Raw genomic sequence first — 17,500 nt, forward strand, 5'->3', positions numbered from 1 at the left:
TAGGCTTTGGACATGTCCCCGCTGCCAGTGAGAGGGTGGGAGCACCCCGGGGTGCTCGGTGCTGCTGCCGCTGGGATGGGTGTCAGCTCCGTCCCGCTGGAGAGGGAAGAGGAGAGGTGGAAATGGAGGGAGGGAGTGTGAGAGAGAGGCGAAAGGAGAGCTAGAGATGGAATGGGAGAGAGGGAGGGAATGGGGGAGAGATAGAGGGAATGGGAGAGAGGCTGAAGGAGAGAGGGAGGGAATGGGAGAGAGCCTAAAGGAGAGATAGAGGGAATGGGAGAGAGCCTAAAGGATAGATAGAGGGAATGGGAGAGAGGCTAAAGGAGAGAGGGGGGAGGGAATTGGAGAGAGTCTAAAGGAGAGATAGAGGGAGGGAATGGGAGAGAGGCGAAAAGAGAGAGAGAGGGAGGGAATGGGAGAGAGGCTAAAGGAGAGACAGAGAGGGAGGGAATGGGGGAGAGGCTAAAGGAGAGACAGAGAGGGAGGGAATGGGGGAGAGGCGGAAGGAGAGAGAGAGGGGGAGCAAATGGGAGAGAGGCTAAAGGAGATAGAGAGGGAAGGAATGGGAAAGAGGCTGAAGGAGAGAGGGAAGGAATAAGAGGAAAGGAGAGAGACAGGCTGAGGGACAGCCAGGGAGGAGGGAATAACAAAAAGAAAGGGAAGGGGAGAGAGGCTAAAGGAGAGATAGTGGAAGAGAAATGGTGGAAGTGGGAGAGCCACAGCATCAGGTGAGAGAGAGAAAAGGGGGAATGACAGTGGAAAGGTGAGCGGCAGTGGGAGCGAGAGAGATGGAATGAGATTGAGAAAGGGAAGGAGGGACAGGGAGAGAGATGGGGAGAGAGAGAGAGTGAGAATGAGAGGGAAAGGAATAAGGAGAGAGGCAGAGAACAGGAGGGTGGAGAGAATGACAGGCAGAGAGAAAAGAGTGTCAGGAAAAGGGAGAGGCAGAGCGAGGGAGAGAGAGAGGAAAGAGACGGAGAGGCAGCGTGAAGGTTGAGAAATAAACGCGGAGAATGGGAATGTCACAACAAAAGTTTGCATTTCTATAGTGCCTTTAATGCAGAAAAAACAGCGTAAATCAAACAGAGTTCAACACCGAGCCACGAAAGGAGATATTAGGGGACGGGAGACCAAAAGTTCGTTCGGGGGGAGGGGGCGGGTTTTAAGGAGCATTTTAAAAGAAGAGAGAGAGAGGGGCGGAGAGGTTCAGGGGGGAATTCCGAATCTCGGGACCCAGGCAGCTGAAGGCACGGCTGCCGATGGCGGAGCGATGGGGAGCGGGGGAAGGTGCGCGGGAGAGCAGGAGCTCAGAGATCTTGTGCGTTGGGATAGACAAGTCGAGAGGTAACGGGGGCAAAGATGAGAGTTTCGGCAGCGGAAGAGCTGAGCTGGGATGATAGGGTGGGGGTGGGGGGGAGAGAATCAGGCGATGTTACAGAGACAGTCTCAGTGACGGTGTGAGTATGCGGTCGGGAGCTCATGTCAGTGTTGAGGGTTCAGGGTCGGGACAGAGAGCAGAGTTTGTCGTGGATGCCTGTCAGAATGTAGGGCATGTATGTACAAAAATGGAAAGACGTGCGTTTACGTAGCTGCTTTTCATGACGGCCTGGCGGCCAGGGAAGTACTTCCCGAAGTGTAGTCCCTGTTGCAATGTAGGAAATGCGGCAGTCAATTTGCGCACAGCAAGATCCCACAAACAGCCACCGGATAAATGACCAGGTCATGTGCTTTTGAGTGATGTTGGTTGAGGGATAGACATTGGCCCCAGGACACCGGGGAGAATTCCCCCATTGCCCCCCACCCCCACCCCCCCGCTCTTCTTCAAAATAGCAGCCGTGGGATCTTTTACATCCACCTGAGAGGGCAGACGGGAGCCTCGGTTTCAGGTCTCATCCGGAAAAACGCCACCTCCGACAGCGATACTCCCTCTGTACTGACCCTCCGACAGTGCGGCGCTCCCTCGGCACTGACCCTCCGACAGTGCGGCGCTCCCTCAGTACTGACCCTCCGACAGTGCGGCGCTCCCTCAGTACTGACCCTCCGACAGTGCAGCGCTCCCTCAGTACTGACACTCCGACAGTGCGGCGTTCCCTCAGTACTGACACTCCGACAGTGCGGCGCTCCCTCAGTACTGGCCCTCCGACAGTGCGGCGCTCCCTCAGTACTGACCCTCCGACAGTGCGGCGCTCCCTCAGTACTGACCCTCCAACAGCGATACTCCCTCGGTACTGACCCTCCGACAGTGCAGCGCTCCCTCAGTACTGACCCTCCAACAGCGATACTCCCTCAGTACTGGCCCTCCGACAGTGCGGCGCTCCCTCAGCACTGACCCTCCGACAGTGCGGCGCTCCCTCGGCACTGACCCTCCGACAGTGCGGCGCTCCCTCGGCACTGACCCTCCGACAGTGCGGCGCTCCCTCAGTACTGACCCTCCGACAGTGCGGCGCTCGCTCAGCACTGACCCTCCGACAGTGCGGCGCTCCCTCAGCACTGACCCTCCGACAGTGCGGCGCTCCCTCAGCACTGACCCTCCGACAGTGCGGCGCTCCCTCAGTACTGACCCTCCGACAGTGCGGCGTTCCTCGGCACTGACCCTCCGACAGTGCGGCGCTCCCTCAGCACTGACCCTCCGACAGTGCGGCGCTCCCTCAGTACTGACCCTCCGACAGTGCGGCGCTCCCTCAGCACTGACCCTCCGACAGCGATACTCCCTCAGTACTGACCCTCCAACAGCGATACTCCCTCAGTACTGACCCTCCGACAGTGTGGTGCTCCCTCGGCACTGACCCTCCGACAGTGCGGCGCTCCCTCAGTACTGACCCTCCGACAGTGCGGCGCTCCCTCAGTACTGACCCTCCGACAGTGCGGCGCTCCCTCAGTACTGACCCTCCGACAGTGCGGCGCTCCCTCAGCACTGACCCTCCGACAGTGCGGCGTTCCCTCGGCACTGACCCTCCGACAGTGCGGCGTTCCCTCGGCACTGACCCTCCGACAGTGCGGCGCTCCCTCGGCACTGACCCTCCGACAGTGCGGCGCTCCCTCGGCACTGAACCTCCGACAGTGCGGCGCTCCCTCGGCACTGAACCTCCGACAGTGCGGCGCTCCCTCAGTACTGACCCTCCGACAGTGCGGCGCTCCCTCAGCACTGACCCTCCGACAGCGATACTCCCTCAGTACTGACCCTCCAACAGCGATACTCCCTCAGTACTGACCCTCCGACAGTGCGGCGCTCCCTCAGCACTGACCCTCCGACAGTGCGGCGCTCCCTCAGCACTGACCCTCCGACAGTGCGGCGCTCCCTCAGTACTGACCCTCCGACAGTGCGGCGCTCCCTCAGTACTGACCCTCCGACAGCGCGGCGCTCCCTCAGTACTGACCCTCCGACAGTGCGGCGCTCTCTCAGTACTGACCCTCCGACAGTGCGGCGCTCCCTCAGTACTGACCCTCCGACAGTGCGGCGCTCCCTCAGTACTGACCCTCCGACAGTGCGGCGCTCCCCTCAGTACTGACCCTCCGACAGTGCGGCGCTCCCTCAGTACTGACCCTCCGACAGTGCGGCGCTCCATCAGCACTGACCCTCCGACAGCGATACTGCCTCAGTACTGACCCTCCAACAGCGATACTCCCTCAGTACTGACCCTCTGACAGTGCGGCGCTCCCTCAGTTCTGACCCTCTGACAGTGCGGCGCTCCCTCAGTACTGACCCTCTGACAGTGCGGCGCTCCCTCAGTACTGACCCTCCGACAGTGTGGCTCTGCATCAGTACTGACCCTCCGACAGGGCGGTGCTCCCTCAGTACTGACCCTCCGACAGTGTGGCGCTGCCTCAGTACTGACCCTCCGACAGGGCGGTGCTCCCTCAGTACTGACCCTTCGACAGTGCGGCGCTCCCTCAGTACTGACCCTCAGACAGTGCAGAGCTCCCTCGGCACTGACACTACAATGTCTGCCATTTGTGTGCTCAAGCCTGCGGAGTCGGATTTGAACCACAACCTTCAAGGCACTGAGGCAAGAGTGGTACAAACAGCCGCAGCTGGATGTTGGTGTGTATCTGAAGGTGCGTGATTGTGTGTGGGTGGGTGTGTGTTTGTACACTTTTTCTATTCATTCATGGGATGTGGGTGTCGCTGGCCAGGCCAGCATTTATTGCCCATCCCTAATTGCCCTTGAGAAAATGGTGGTGGTGAGCTGCCTTCTTGAACCGCTGCAGTCTGTGTGGGGTAGGTACACCCACAGTGCTGTTAGGAAGGGAGTTCCAGGATTTTGACCCAGTGACAGTGAAGGAACGGCCGATATAGTTCCAAGTCAGGATGGTGTGTGGATTGGAGGGGAACTTGCAGGTGGTGGTGTTCCCATGTATTTGCTGCCCTCGTCCTTCTAGTTGGTAGAGGTCGCGGGTTTGGAAGGTGCTGTCGAAGGAGCCTTGGTGCATTGCTGCAGTGCATCTTGTAGATGGTACATACTGCTGCCACTGTGCGTAGGTGGTGGAGGGAGTGAATGTTTGTGGATGGGGTGCCAATCAAGCGGGCTGCTTTGTCCTGGATGGTGTCGAGCTTCTTGAGTGTTGTTGGAGCTGCACCCATCCAGGCAAGTGGAGAGTGTTCCATCACACTCCTGACTTGTGCCTTGTAGATGGTGGACAGGCTTTGGGGAGTCAGGAGGTGAGTTACCCACCTCAGGATTCCTTGCCTCTGACCTGCTCTTGTAGCCACGGTATTTATATGGCTACTCCAGTTCAGTTTCTGGTCAATGGCAACCCCTAGGATGTTGATAGTGGGGGATTCAGTGATGGTAATGCCACTGAATGTCAAGGGGAGATGGTTAGATTCTCTCTTGTTGGAGATGGTCATTGCCTGGCACTTGTGTGGCGCGAATGTTACTTGCCACTTATCAGCCCAAGCCTGGATATTGTCCAGGTCTTGCTGCATTTCTACACGGACTGCTTCAGTATCTGAGGAATTGTGAATGGTGCTGAACATAGAACAGAGACACAGAAAAGTTACGGCACAGAAAGAGGTCATTCAGCCCATCGCGTCTGCGCCGGATGAAAAACTAGCCACCCCATCTAATCCCACCTTCCAGCACCTTCTCCGTAGCCTTGCCAGTTACAGCGTTCAGCTGCAGGTCCAGGTACCTTTAAAATGAGTTGAGGGTTTCTGCCTCCACCACCGATCCGGGCACTGAATTCCAGACATTGTGCAATCATCAGTGAATATTCCCACTGCTCACATGATGGAGGGAAGGTCATTGATGAAGCAGCTGAAGATGGTTGGGCCTAGGACACTACCCTGAGGAACTCCTGCAGTGATGTCCTGGAGCTCAGATGATTGACCTCCCACAACCACAACCATCTTCCTTTGCGCTCGGTATGACTCCAGCCAGCGGAGGGTTTCCCCCTGATTCCCATTGACCTCAGTTTTGCTCGGGCTCCTTGATGCCATACTCGGTCAAATGCTGCCTTGATGTCAAGGCAGTCACTCTCACCTCACCTCTGGAGGTCAGCTCTTCTGTCCATGTTTGAACCGAGGCTGTAATGAGGTCAGGAGCTGAGTGCCCTGGCGGAACCCAAACTGAGCGTCACTGAGCAGGTTATTGCTAAGCAAGTGCCGGCTGATGGCACTGTTGATGACACCTTCCATCACTTTACTGATGATTGAGAGTAGACTGATGGGGCGGTAATTGGCCGGGTTGGACTTGTCCTGCTTTTTGTGTACAGGACATACCTGGGCAATTTTCCACATTGCAGGGTAGGTGCCAGTGTTGTAGCTGTACTGGAACAGCTTGGCTAGGGGCGCGGCAAGTTCTGGAGCACAGGTCTTCAGTACTATTGCCGGAATATTGTCAGGGCCCATAGCCTTTGCAGTATCCAGTGCCTTCAGTCGTTTCTTGATATCCCTCTCCCCTCTGCCTCCCTCTCCCCGCTCCCGCCAACTCCCCTGCAGTTCTGCCAAGTGTCCACAAGAGGTCGACTGAGTCCGATGGACAAAAGAACCGGAGGAACAGTCTGGATTTATTTGATCCATGTTGTTGAGCCTTCCCTTCATACTGGTTTTCCTCCCACTGTGTGGGATGGGATCAGGCCACTATCAGACAGTGCTGTTGAGTCCGTGAGCTCTCTCTCTGATGGACATATCGGTGTGGCCATCTCCCCAGCTTTCCCTCTCTCTCCTCACTCGTTCGGTCAACAGAGGCTTGCATGAATATCCCGCTTTGACCTCTCCCAACACCTTTAAACCCTCGGTGATCTCAGCGCTCCTCCAATTCCGGCCTCTCGCCCGTCCCCTGATTTCCATCTCTCCGCCATTGGCGACCGTGCCTTCAGCTGCCTGGGGCCCCGTGCTCTGGAATTCCCTCCCTAAACCCTTCCACCTCTCTCTCTCCTCCCATTGTGCACAATCCCAATGGAGCCAAACCCCTTTCCATTCACTCCCACTGTACACAATCCCAATGGTCCCAAACCCCTTTCCATTCACTCCCACTGTACACAATCCCAATAGTCCCAAACCCCTTTCCATTCACTCCCACTGTACACAATCCCAATGGTCCCAAACCCTTCCCGTTCACTTCCTGCTGTACACAATCCCAATGGACCCAAACCCCTTCCCGTTCACCTCCCACTGTACACAATCCCAATGGACCCAAACCCCTTCCCGTTCACTCCCGCTGTACACAATCCCAATGGTCCCAAACCCCTTCCCGTTCACTCCCGCTGTACACAATCCCGATGGACCCAAACCCCTTCCCATTCACTCCCGCTGTACACAATCCCAATGGTCCCAAACCCCTTCCCGTTCACTCCCACTGTACACAATCCCAATGGTCCTAACCCTTCCCGTTCACTCCCACTGTACACAATCCCAATGGTCCTAACCCCTTCCCGTTCACTCCCACCGTACACAATCCCAATGGACTCAAACCCCTTCCCGTTCACTCCCACTGTACATAATCCAATGGACCCAAACCCCTTCCCTTCACTCCCGCTGTACACAATCCCAATGGACCCAAACCCCTTCCCGTTCACTCCCACTGTACACAATCACAATGGACCCGAACCCCTTCCCCTTCACTCCCACTTTGAGGTACAAAGAATGAACTCCATGAGTGTGTGTTTGAGTCCGAGATTGTGACCTTCACGCCCGCACGGGATGTGGGCGTCACCGGCAAGGCCAGCGTTTTTATTGCCCTTGAAGAAGGTGACAGTGAGCCACCTTCCTGAACTGCTGCGGCCCGTCTGATTGTAGTTTCTGTCACGGTTTTGACGTGGCCGAGTGGCTTGCGGAAAGACCATTGCAGGGGGGCGGTTAGAGGCAACCTCGCTGCTTGTGGATCCACGAATTCGCGGCCTACGAGGGCGGTGGAAGCGGAGACGATGAATGATTTCTAAAGGAAATTGGACGGGCGCCCGAGGGGGAATAGACTGGCGGGGCTACAGTGGTGACGAGGGTGGGTGGGTGGTGGGTCATGGATTGCTCTGGGGCAAGCCTGCTTGGAATCGATGTGCCAAAATGATGACTCGCCTGCAGGCACATGAGGAAGGCCAGACCGAGGAAGGACGACAGATTTCCTTCCCTGAAGGACGTGCGTCAACCAATGGGTTTTAACGAGAGTCTGTTAGTACCGTGGTCACCGTTACCGACACTAGCTTTTATTTGCATTATTTAATTTCCTCAGTTCCGCAGTGGAAGCTACTAAGTATCATCACCTCATTCCATGACAATATGAAAGGCACAATTTAGCATAGCGGTAATAAAAACAAGAAATGCTGGAACCACTCAGCATGTCTGGCAGCATCTGTGCAAAGAGAAGCAGAGTTAACGTTTCGGGTCAGTGAGCCTTCTTCAGAACCCTTCTTCCAGTTCCGAAGAAGGGTCACTGACCCGAAACGTTAACTCTGGCTTCGCTTTCCACAGATGCTGCCAGACCTGCTGAGTGGTTCCAGCATTTCTTGTTTTTATTTCAGATTTCCAGCATCCGCAGTATTTTGCTTTTATTTCAGCATAGCGGTGCCTCATCAGACCCCTTTCCTATCCTGAGTGGCGTGAAACAGGACTGTGTTCTCGCACCCACACTGTTTGGGGTTTTCTTCTCCCTGCTGCTCTCACATGCGTTCAAGTCTTCAGAAGAAGGAATTTTCTTCCACACAAGATCAGGGGGCAGGTCGTTCAACCTTGCCCGTCATAAGAGCGAAGACCAAAGTACGGAAAGTCCTCATCAGGGAACTCCTCTTTGCTGACGATGCTGCTTTAACATCTCACACTGAAGAGTATCTGCAGAGTCTCATCGACAGGTTTGCGGCTGCCTGCAACGAATTTGGCCTAACCATCAGCCTCAAGAAAATGAACATCATGGGACAGGACGTCAGAAATGCTCCATCCATCAATATTGGCGACCACGCTCTGGAAGTGGTTCAAGAGTTCACCTACCTAGGCTCAACTATCACCAGTAACCTGTCTCTCGATGCACAAATCAACAAGCGCATGGGAAAGGCTTCCACTGCTATGTCCAGACTGGCCAAGAGAGTGTGGGAAAATGGCGCACTGACACGGAACACAAAAGTCCGAGTGTATCAAGCCTGTGTCCTCAGTACCTTGTTCTATGGCAGCGAGGCCTGGACAACGTATGTCAGCCAAGAGCGACGTCTCAATTCATTCCATCTTCGCTGCCTCCGGAGAACCCTTGGCATCAGGTGGCAGGACCGTATCTCCAACGCAGAAGTCCTCGAGGTGGCCAACATCCCCAGCTTATACACACTACTGAGCCAGCGGCCCCTGAGATGGCTTGGCCATGTGAGCCGCATGGAAGATGGCAGGATCCCCAGGACGCATTGTACAGCGAGCTCACCACTGGTATCAGGCCCACCGGCCGTCCGTGTCTCCGCTTTAAAGACGTCTGCAAACGTGACATGAAGTCCTGTGACATTGATCACAAGTCGTGGGAGTCAGTTGCCAGCGATCGCCAGAGCTGGCGGGCAACCATAAAGGCGGAGCTAAAGTGTGGCGAGTCGAAGAGACTTAGCAGTTGGCAGGAAAAAGACAGAAGCGCAAGGGGAGAGCCAACTGTGTAACAGCCCCGACAAACAATTTTATCTGCAGCGCCTGTGGAAGAGCCTGTCACTCTAGAATTGGCCTTTATAGCCACTCCAGGCGCTGCTCCACAAACCACTGACCACCTCCAGGTGAATACCCATTGTCTCCCGAGACAAGGAGGCCAAAGAAGACTTATCGAACAGGTGTGATGGGGGAGGGGGGGAATGTTGAAACTGTATTAGCCCCCCCTTCACCAGCCCTACATCCTGCAGAAACATACCCCACCCACCCATGGCAGACCCTGTGGGGGGGAGGGGGAGGGGGAATCTGGAGGAAGAGAAATGCAAAAAAACAACATAAGCACATCAGAAGCCAATTTGCAGAGTGGAAAAATCGCTTCTTAATTCCAAGGTCGAGTCAAAACAGTCTGGCGAGGAATTTATTTTTTTAAATTGTAAATTGCTGACGGGAAATATTAATTTGCAAGCCAGCCAAAAAAAAAAAATATGATTTAAAAAATATTTCACGCTGTCTTGGAATTGAGCACGGTTCTCCAGGTTGGGCTGTGCTGGGTTATGTTTTATTTGCGAGGTTTGGAGGGTGGGGGCGGGGGGGGGGGGGGTGGGGGGGTGGAATTACTGCAGTTTGAGGTGACATTCCCCAAAGCTGAGAGGAAATAAAAACACAATTTGCATTTAACCCAGCCTCAGAAGACAAGGATTTTAGTTCCTTTTCCTCTCTCACTCACACACACACACACACACACACAGACACAGACAGACAGACGCACAATGTGACTCCTAAACTATTGCAAAATCTTCACACACTCACTCAATATCCCTTCCCAGTGTCAGTGTTATATTAATTAACTGTCCCTCTATGTCCGCCCCCCCCCCCCACCCACCCCTTGTTGGCGCGCCTGTAGCTTTAAGAGCTGCCAGTATTTTATTTATTTATTTATTTATATTTTTTTAAAAATTCATTACAGATCCGGGGTAAAGGGCGTTTGTAAGAGGGAGGGAGAGAGAGGGAATGAATGTTAAATAAATTCAGTGCAGTAGGGTGGAAGCAAGCAAGCCTTTTCCATTTTTGTATGTGTGTGTTAATATCTGCAAACACACTGCTATCTGTCATTCCTGCTGCCTGTTGTGTTTCAGGGCGAGCACTGTTTGGTTGCCAAAGGGTTTCAAATTGAACAGGGACGGAGGAAAATGCCTTAGACTGGGAGAGATTTCTTCTGCTGCTGGTGCTGGTGAGAGACGGAGACGGAGACAGACAGAGAGATATCATTCCTTTCTTTCTTTCAGGATTACGAGCGGCAAGAGATGGAGTGAATCCCGCAGCTTGCAGCCTCTTGGTCCAAGAGAGGGAGGGAGGGGGTTGGGGTGGGGGGGGGGGGGTCTCGTTCTCGTTGTGGCTTGTATTTTTTTAAATTTTAGGGTCGATTTTCTCCCCCAAATATTTATTTTTTTCTCGAGCTTGAAGTAAGGAGCTGTTTTTGTGAGCATTGTGAACTTAAAGGTGAGTGAGTGTGTCTGCATCCCCCCCTGTCTACCCCCCCTTCTCCCCCCTGTCTTACCCCCCCTTCTACCCCCTGTCTTACCCCCCCTTCTCCCCCCTGTCTTACCCCCCCTTCTCCCCCCTGTCTTACCCCCACTTCTCCCCCCTGTCTTACCCCCACTTCTCCCCCCTGTCTTACCCCCACTTCTCCCCCCTGTCTTACCCCCCTTCTCCCTCCTGTCCGCCCCCCTTCTCCCTCCTGTCCGCCCCCCTTCTCCCTCCTGTCCGCCCCCCTTCTCCCTCCTGTCCGCCCCCCTTCTCCCTCCTGTCCGCCCCCCTTCTCCCTCCTGTCCACCCCCCTTCTCCCTCCTGTCCACCCCCCTTCTCCCTCCTGTCTACCCCCCTTCTCCCTCCTGTCTACCCCCCTTCTCCCTCCTGTCCACCCCCCTTCTCCCTCCTGTCCACCCCCCTTCTCCCTCCTGTCCACCCCCCTTCTCCCTCCTGTCTACCCCCCTTCTCCCTCCTGTCTACCCCCCCTTCTCCCTCCTGTCCACCCCCCTTCTCCCTCCTGTCTCATTGTAATTATGCCTCTCTGATATATGGCTGCAACTTTAGCGAGAGAGAGAGAGAGACAGAGAGAGAGAGAGAGAGAAAGAGAGACAGAACAGAGAGAGAGAGAGAGAAAGAGAGACAGAACAGAGAGAGAGAGACAGAACAGAGAGAGAGAGACAGAACAGAGAGAGAGAGACAGAACAGAGAGAGAGAGAACAGAGAGGGAGAGAGAGAACAGAGAGGGAGAGAGAGAACAGAGAGGGAGAGAGAGAACAGAGGGAGAGAGGGAGAACAGAGGGAGAGAGAGAGAACAGAGGGAGAGAGAGAGAACAGAGGGAGAGAGAGAGAACAGAGGGAGAGAGAGAGAACAGAGGGAGAGAGACAGAACGACAGAGAGACAGAGAGAGAGAGAGGGAACAGAGAGAGAGGGAACGAGACAGAGAGAGAGAGAGAGAGAGACACAGAGAGAGAGACACACACAGAGAGAGAGAGAGAGAGAGACACAGAGAGAGAGACACACACAGAGAGAGAGAGAGAACAGAGAGAGAGAGACAGAGAGAGATAGCTCTGCTTGTTTCTGCCATTCAAAACAAAAAAACACCCCTCATGCGTGCAAACCTACGCGTTTTAATTAAACCCATTACACTCTTTCTCGCTGATTCCTTCCCACTGGCCCCCCCGCCCCCCCCCCAATAAAAAAACACTGCTGCTGGGCTGCACGTATTTTGCATCGGGGAGTGGGGGGGGGGGTTTGTTTCTTATCAGAATTTTTTATTTAAATATATGTTTTAATGAGCTGCTCCCCCTCTCCTCCTCCTCCTCTCTGTCTCTGCTGTGTGACTGCAGCTGGTCTTCAGTCTGCTTGGGAATTTTGGTGGGGGGCGGGGGGGGGGTCAAGGTTTTTATTTTGCGGGCAGGAGGGGGTGAGGTGGTGTTGGGTATCTGTTTTGTGGGGTTCGGGGAGGTTTATCTGGGGGAGGGGGTTTGGTTAGGAGGGGTGTTTATGCACGTTGACCTTGTCCGTGTGTGTGTGTGTGTGTGAGAGAGAGGGAGAGAGGCTGTGTTTTCTATGTATGTTGTATATTCATTTTCTGACTGGAGAGGTTTCCTGTAAACCCCCCCCCCCCCCTCCCTTCCATTGTGTCTCCCCCCTTCTCCCCTTTCGTGTCTCCCCCCTCCTCTCCCCTTTCGTGTCTCCCCCCCTCCTCTCCCCTTTCGTGTCTCCCCCCCTCCTCCTCTCCCCTTTCGTGTCTCCCCCCCTCCTCTCCCCTTTCGTGTCTCCCCCCCTCCTCTCCCCTTTCGTGTCTCCCCCCCTCCTCTCCCCTTTCGTGTCTCCCCCCCCTCCTCCTCTCACCTTTCGTGTCTCCCCCCCTCCTCTCCCCTTTCGTGTCTCCCCCCCTCCTCTCCCCTTTCGTGTCTCCCCCCCCTCCTCTCCCCTTTCGTGTCTCCCCCCCCCTCCTCTCCCCTTTCGTGTCTCCCCCCCTCCCCGCTCCCCTTTCGTGTCTCCCCCCCCCCCCCTCCCCTTTCGTGTCCCCAACCCTCCCCTTCAACTCTCCTCACACCCTCGGTTCTCCCCTTGCCTTCCCCTCCACCCCACTTAATCTTCTCGTCCTCTTCCCCACTTTTCTCTCTCTTTCCCCTTTGCCCCCCCCTCCCCCCCCCCCCCCCCCCACCTATGGAATTGGTGCTGATCAGTGAGGTTTTTCCCTCGCTTTCAGTGTTTGAATTATTCAGGGTGTTCCTCTAACATGTCACTGTCGGGGGGGGGGGGGGGGGGAGGGGGAGACATCCCAAATATCTCTGCCCGCCACCCACATTCCCCTTTTACCCCTTAGCCCCCTCAATCTCTCCCAGTTAATTCGGCACCCCTCGCTCTGGGGGGGGGGGGAATAACAAACCTGTCATTAGGATGAAAACCATCTGGTTCTGGGCACCGCACTTTCGGGAGGATGTCGGGGCCTCGGAGAGGGTGGGGGGGTGGGGGTGCGGAGGAGATTGAGCAGAACGGTCCCCGGGGGGGACGAGGGGCTTCAGTTAATGCGGAGAGACTGGGAGAAGCTGGGATTGTTCTTCCTCGGAGCGGAGAAGGTTAAGGGGGAAATTTAGTGGAGGCGTTCAGAATCGGGAAGGGGGTTTGGATAGAGTAGAGAGAGAGAGAGAGGGAGAAACTGTTTCCGGTATCGGGAGGGTCGGTAACCAGAGGGACACAGATTTAAGAACCAGAGGGGGTGGGGGGAAAGAGGAGGCGAATGTTTATTTTAACTCGGGGAGTTGTTGTGATCTGGAACGCGCTGCCTGAAAGGGCGGCGGAAGCAGATTCAATGGTAACTTTCAAAAGGGGGGAAGTGGATAAACACTGGAAGGGGGAAAATTTGCAGGGATGTGGGGGAAAGAGCAGGAGGGGAGAGTGGGGACTAATTGGATAGATCTTTAAACGAGCCGGGCACAGGCGCGATGGGCCGAATGGGCTCCTCCCGTTCCTGTGTGACAGGCTCGGGGAGGGGCTGAGGGATTGGAAGAGGAGGGTGGGAATTTTTATTTAAAATGGAGTGTGAGGGAGGGAAGGAGCTCGGAGTGCTGGAATGACGATGAGCTGCTGAATTGAAAGAGGAGTTTGTGTGATTTGTCCCAGTATTCTCTGCACTGAAAGGCGCAGGGAGGAGTGGGGGGAGTGTGTTCCAGTCGATGATGGATGGACCTGTAGCGAAAGTGGGCTGCACCCTGCCTCTGAATTACTGCCATTAGCACTGGGGAGTGGGGGCAGGGGGCTTGTTTCTGTCTCCGTCTCGTACTGTACTGAGCATATTGAACCTCCCCCCGCTCTCCCCCCCCCGCCCCCCCCCCCCCCTCAGCATCCGAGGGAAAACATCACCAGTCGATCCTTCCTCCCTCCATTTTAAACCCTTCCTTGCTTCCCCGGCCCCTTGCTTTCTCCCCGGGGAGAGAGAACACAGAAAATGCTGCAGACACGCCAGAGTGTCTGAGGCAGAGAGAGATGGAGGGAGGGACGGGGTCAAAGAGACAGAGGGAGGAGATAAAGTGCGAGGGAGGTAAGGGGGGGAAAGAGACAGAGAGAGAGAGAGAGAAACGCACGGAGACAGACAGACCGACGGAGCGAGCTTCGGGTAATCACATCGGCTCCACTGTGAGGGAAACTCTCTCCGTCAGAAAACCCCAACCTGCATTAATCCCCTTTCTCATCCTGTCTCCCTCTTTCTTTCACTCTATCCCCCTTTCTCATCCCCTCCTCTTACTTTCTGTCGCTTCTCCTCCTGCCTCGTCTCCCTCTCTCCCGCCTCCCCTTTGCTTCAATCTTTTTTCTTTTAAGGATTTCAGTACGCGCGCGCCGCATCCCCGTGGTCCGGGTTGGGGGGGGGGGATGTGTGTTTTTCAAACTTATTCACGGGTCGCTGGCCCAGGCCAGCGTTTATTGCCCATCCCTAATTGCCCCCTCGAGAAGGTGGTGGTGAGCTGCCTTCTTGAACCGCTGCAGTCCGTGTGGGGGTAGGTACACCCACAGTGCTGTTAGGGAGGGAGTTCCAGGATGTTGACCCAGCGACAGTGAAGGAACGGCCGATATAGTTCCAAGTCAGGATGGTGTGTGACTTGGAGGGAACTTGCAGGGGGTGGTGTTCCCATGAGTCTTCACGGGCCATCAGCCTGTTCCAGGGTTCCACCCTTCCGTGGGAAAAGAACCTCCTATTGACATCGAAACTTGACCTATCCTTCTCTCTCTCTCTCTCCCCAGAATGTGGTGGTTTGGTGGCGTCCTAGTGGATGACCACAACTCGGCCTGGGGTGACCGCACAGGCAAGACGGCCGGGGGGAATGGCGCCGCGCTGTGCCACCCGCGGAATCTGAGCTGCTGGCGCGACCCGGAGATGGAGAGGAAGAAGAGGGGAGAATTCGGCCTCCGCTGCGCCTGGCAGGAGGACATCTACACCCGCAACAGCGCCCACCCCGCGGGGGGACCTGGGCCCCAGGTCCATCAAACTGGGCGTGGAGGACGGCGAGCCCGGGCCCCGGGGGGACGGGGACAGCGAGTCGGAAGGGGGCGCCCCCTTGACGATGGCCGTCTGCTGGGGCAAGGTCCTGCAGGTCTTCCAGTCGAAGAAGTTCCAGTCGGAGAAGCTGGAGTGTCTGTACCAGAAGTACTTCTTCAGGCTGAACCAGAATAGTCTGACCATGCTCATGGGGGTTTTGTTGCTCGTCTGTGCGGTGATGTTGACTTTCCACTGCACCCAGGGCCTCCTGGGCATCCCCTACGTCAGCGTCCTCTCCCTGGCCATGGCGCTCTTTGTCGTCTTGATGCTGGTCTGCAACCGCAATGGATTTCACCAGGACTACATGTGGTTCGTCAGCTACCTGGTCATCGGGGTGCTCCTGGTGCTGCAGGTGCTGGGCACGCTGATGGTGAACCCTCGCAGCGCCTCCGAGGGAATCTGGTGGAGCGTCTTCTTCATCTACATCATCTACACCTTGCTGCCCGTCCGGATGAGGGCGGCGGTCATCAGTGGCACCGCCCTCTCCACCATCCATGTGGTCATCTCCTGGCGGCGGAACATGGAGGATTCCTTCCTCTGGCAACAGGTAAGCAGCGAGGCGTGAAACCGTACAGCACAGGAGGAGTCCATTCGTTCCATCGAGCCTGTGCCGGCTCTTTGAAAGGTCTATCCAATTAGTCCCCGCTCCCCCCTCCTGCTCTTTCCCCCCCTCCTCACATCCCTGCAAATTCCCCCCCCCCCCCCCCTCCCCACACATACACCCCCAGGTCTACACCTCCTGAATTATATGGTTATCCTCCACATTGCTTTGCTGCCCTTCAGTATCTCGTGCTGTCTGCAGACTTTGAAACTATGCTTCAGTGGAGGTTATTAAGCTCTGTCAGAAAGAGCAGGGGGCCCCGATACCGAGCCCTGGGCAACACCAACGTTTGGAACCTGACGGCAGCAGAAACAGGCCACTTCACCCGTCCGTTTCCGTGCTGGCGTTTATGCCCCACATGAAACACCTCCCACCCCCTACACCCTGTATCCCTGCGTCGTCGGGCACGATGGGCCGAGTGGCGTTCCCCCCCCCCCCACCCTGTGCTTGGAAGGTTCGTGGCTTTCCCGTCAAAACGCAGACGCTTAAGACCCCCCCCCCCCCCAAAGTTTCAGTCTTGAGGCCGCTCCGTGGAAATTGGGAAAGATCGAGGTTGGAGACACAGTAATCTGTCCATAACTCATCGTGTGTGCGTTCTCTCTCCTCACTCCCTCCAGCCACCGGGGCTCCAGGGGGTGGGGGATGGTCTTCGATGGGAGGGTGAGGGCACTGGAGGGATGGGCTTTGATGGGAGGGTTAGGGGACTGGAGGGATAATCTTCGATAGAGAGTTAGTAGCTTTGACGAGCTGATTGCCCTTGTCACGACCCTGACACACGTTGACTGTGCTCACATCTACCCGTGCTTTGGGAGGACGTCTAAGAGACGACACTAATTTCCAGTGCTTTTATCATGACCTCTCATCAAACTGGGTCTCTGCAGACGGGCTACTTGGAGGCGTCTGACTGCGGCTGTATCTGAATACGGACCCATTCTCCTCTTGTGAGCTGGGACAGTCTCTGATGATTGTTTACAAAATACTCTGGATGATCAACCTTGAGTGTGTCTGGGCGGGTGCCCATGATGCCCTCATCCTGTATACAAGCACATTCCTTTTGTCAATCTGTATTCACTCACCGAGTTCTATTTGCGTTTTCCAGTCTCTTTCACCCTTCTGCACCCAACCCTCCCCCCTCTCCCTCCATCCCCCTCCCCCCGATGCCCCTCCTCCCTCTTCCCGATCCCCCTCCTCCCTCCCCGGATCCCCCTCCCCCCTCCCCGATTTCCCTCCCCCGACCCCCCCACTCCCCTCCCCCCTCTCCCCTCCCCTCTCTCCCGCTCCCCCCTGACCCCCCTCCCCCCTGTCCCCGAATCCCCTCACCTGATACCCCTCTCCCCCGACCCCACCACTCCCCTCCTCCCACTCCCCTCCCCCCACTCCCCTCTCCCCTCCCCCCTCTCCCCGAATCCCCTCACCTGATTCCCCCCTCCCCCGATCCCCCTCCTCTCCCCCCAATCCCTCTTCCCCTCTCCTCTTCCCCTCTCCTCTTCCCCTCTCCTCCTTCCCCTCTCCTCCTTCCCCTCTCCTCCTTCCCCTCTCCTTCCCCTCTCCTCCTTCCCCTCTCCTCCTTCCCCTCTCCTCCTCCCCTCTCCCCCTTCCCCTCTCCCCCTTCCCCTCTCCCCCGATCCCCCTCCCCTGATCCCCCTCTCCCCCTGCCCCCTCCCCCTCTCCCCGACCCTTTCTGTCTGTTGCCATCGTTACATATCCCGAGGTTCTTTCCATTCGCAAACAGGTTGGAAGAAAACGGTGTTTACTCTGTACTTTCCCATGTCACTGGGT

The 17,500-nt window shown here is 56.1% G+C and overlaps 2 protein-coding genes across 2 annotated transcripts in view; one reads left to right on the plus strand and one right to left on the minus strand.

The window, feature by feature from the left end:
• LOC137359315 (voltage-dependent L-type calcium channel subunit beta-3-like) overlaps positions 1 to 6,043 on the minus strand; it is a 35,837-nt gene extending 29,794 nt beyond the window's left edge. The window contains 2 exon segments of the mRNA XM_068025337.1: positions 1,586 to 1,642; positions 5,861 to 6,043. Coding sequence (XP_067881438.1) covers positions 1,586 to 1,642; positions 5,861 to 6,043 — 240 coding nt within the window.
• A 3,982-nt stretch (positions 6,044 to 10,025) lies between these two features.
• The window catches only part of LOC137359316 (adenylate cyclase type 6-like), a gene marked incomplete at its 3' end in the record, with an annotated part of 66,874 nt that continues 59,399 nt past the window's right edge, over positions 10,026 to 17,500 (plus strand). The window contains 3 exon segments of the mRNA XM_068025338.1: positions 10,026 to 10,546; positions 14,826 to 14,985; positions 14,987 to 15,667. Coding sequence (XP_067881439.1) covers positions 14,827 to 14,985; positions 14,987 to 15,667 — 840 coding nt within the window.

This window comes from Heterodontus francisci, unplaced genomic scaffold (assembly GCF_036365525.1).
Source record: "Heterodontus francisci isolate sHetFra1 unplaced genomic scaffold, sHetFra1.hap1 HAP1_SCAFFOLD_1118, whole genome shotgun sequence".
Taxonomy (NCBI): Eukaryota; Metazoa; Chordata; class Chondrichthyes; order Heterodontiformes; family Heterodontidae; genus Heterodontus; species Heterodontus francisci.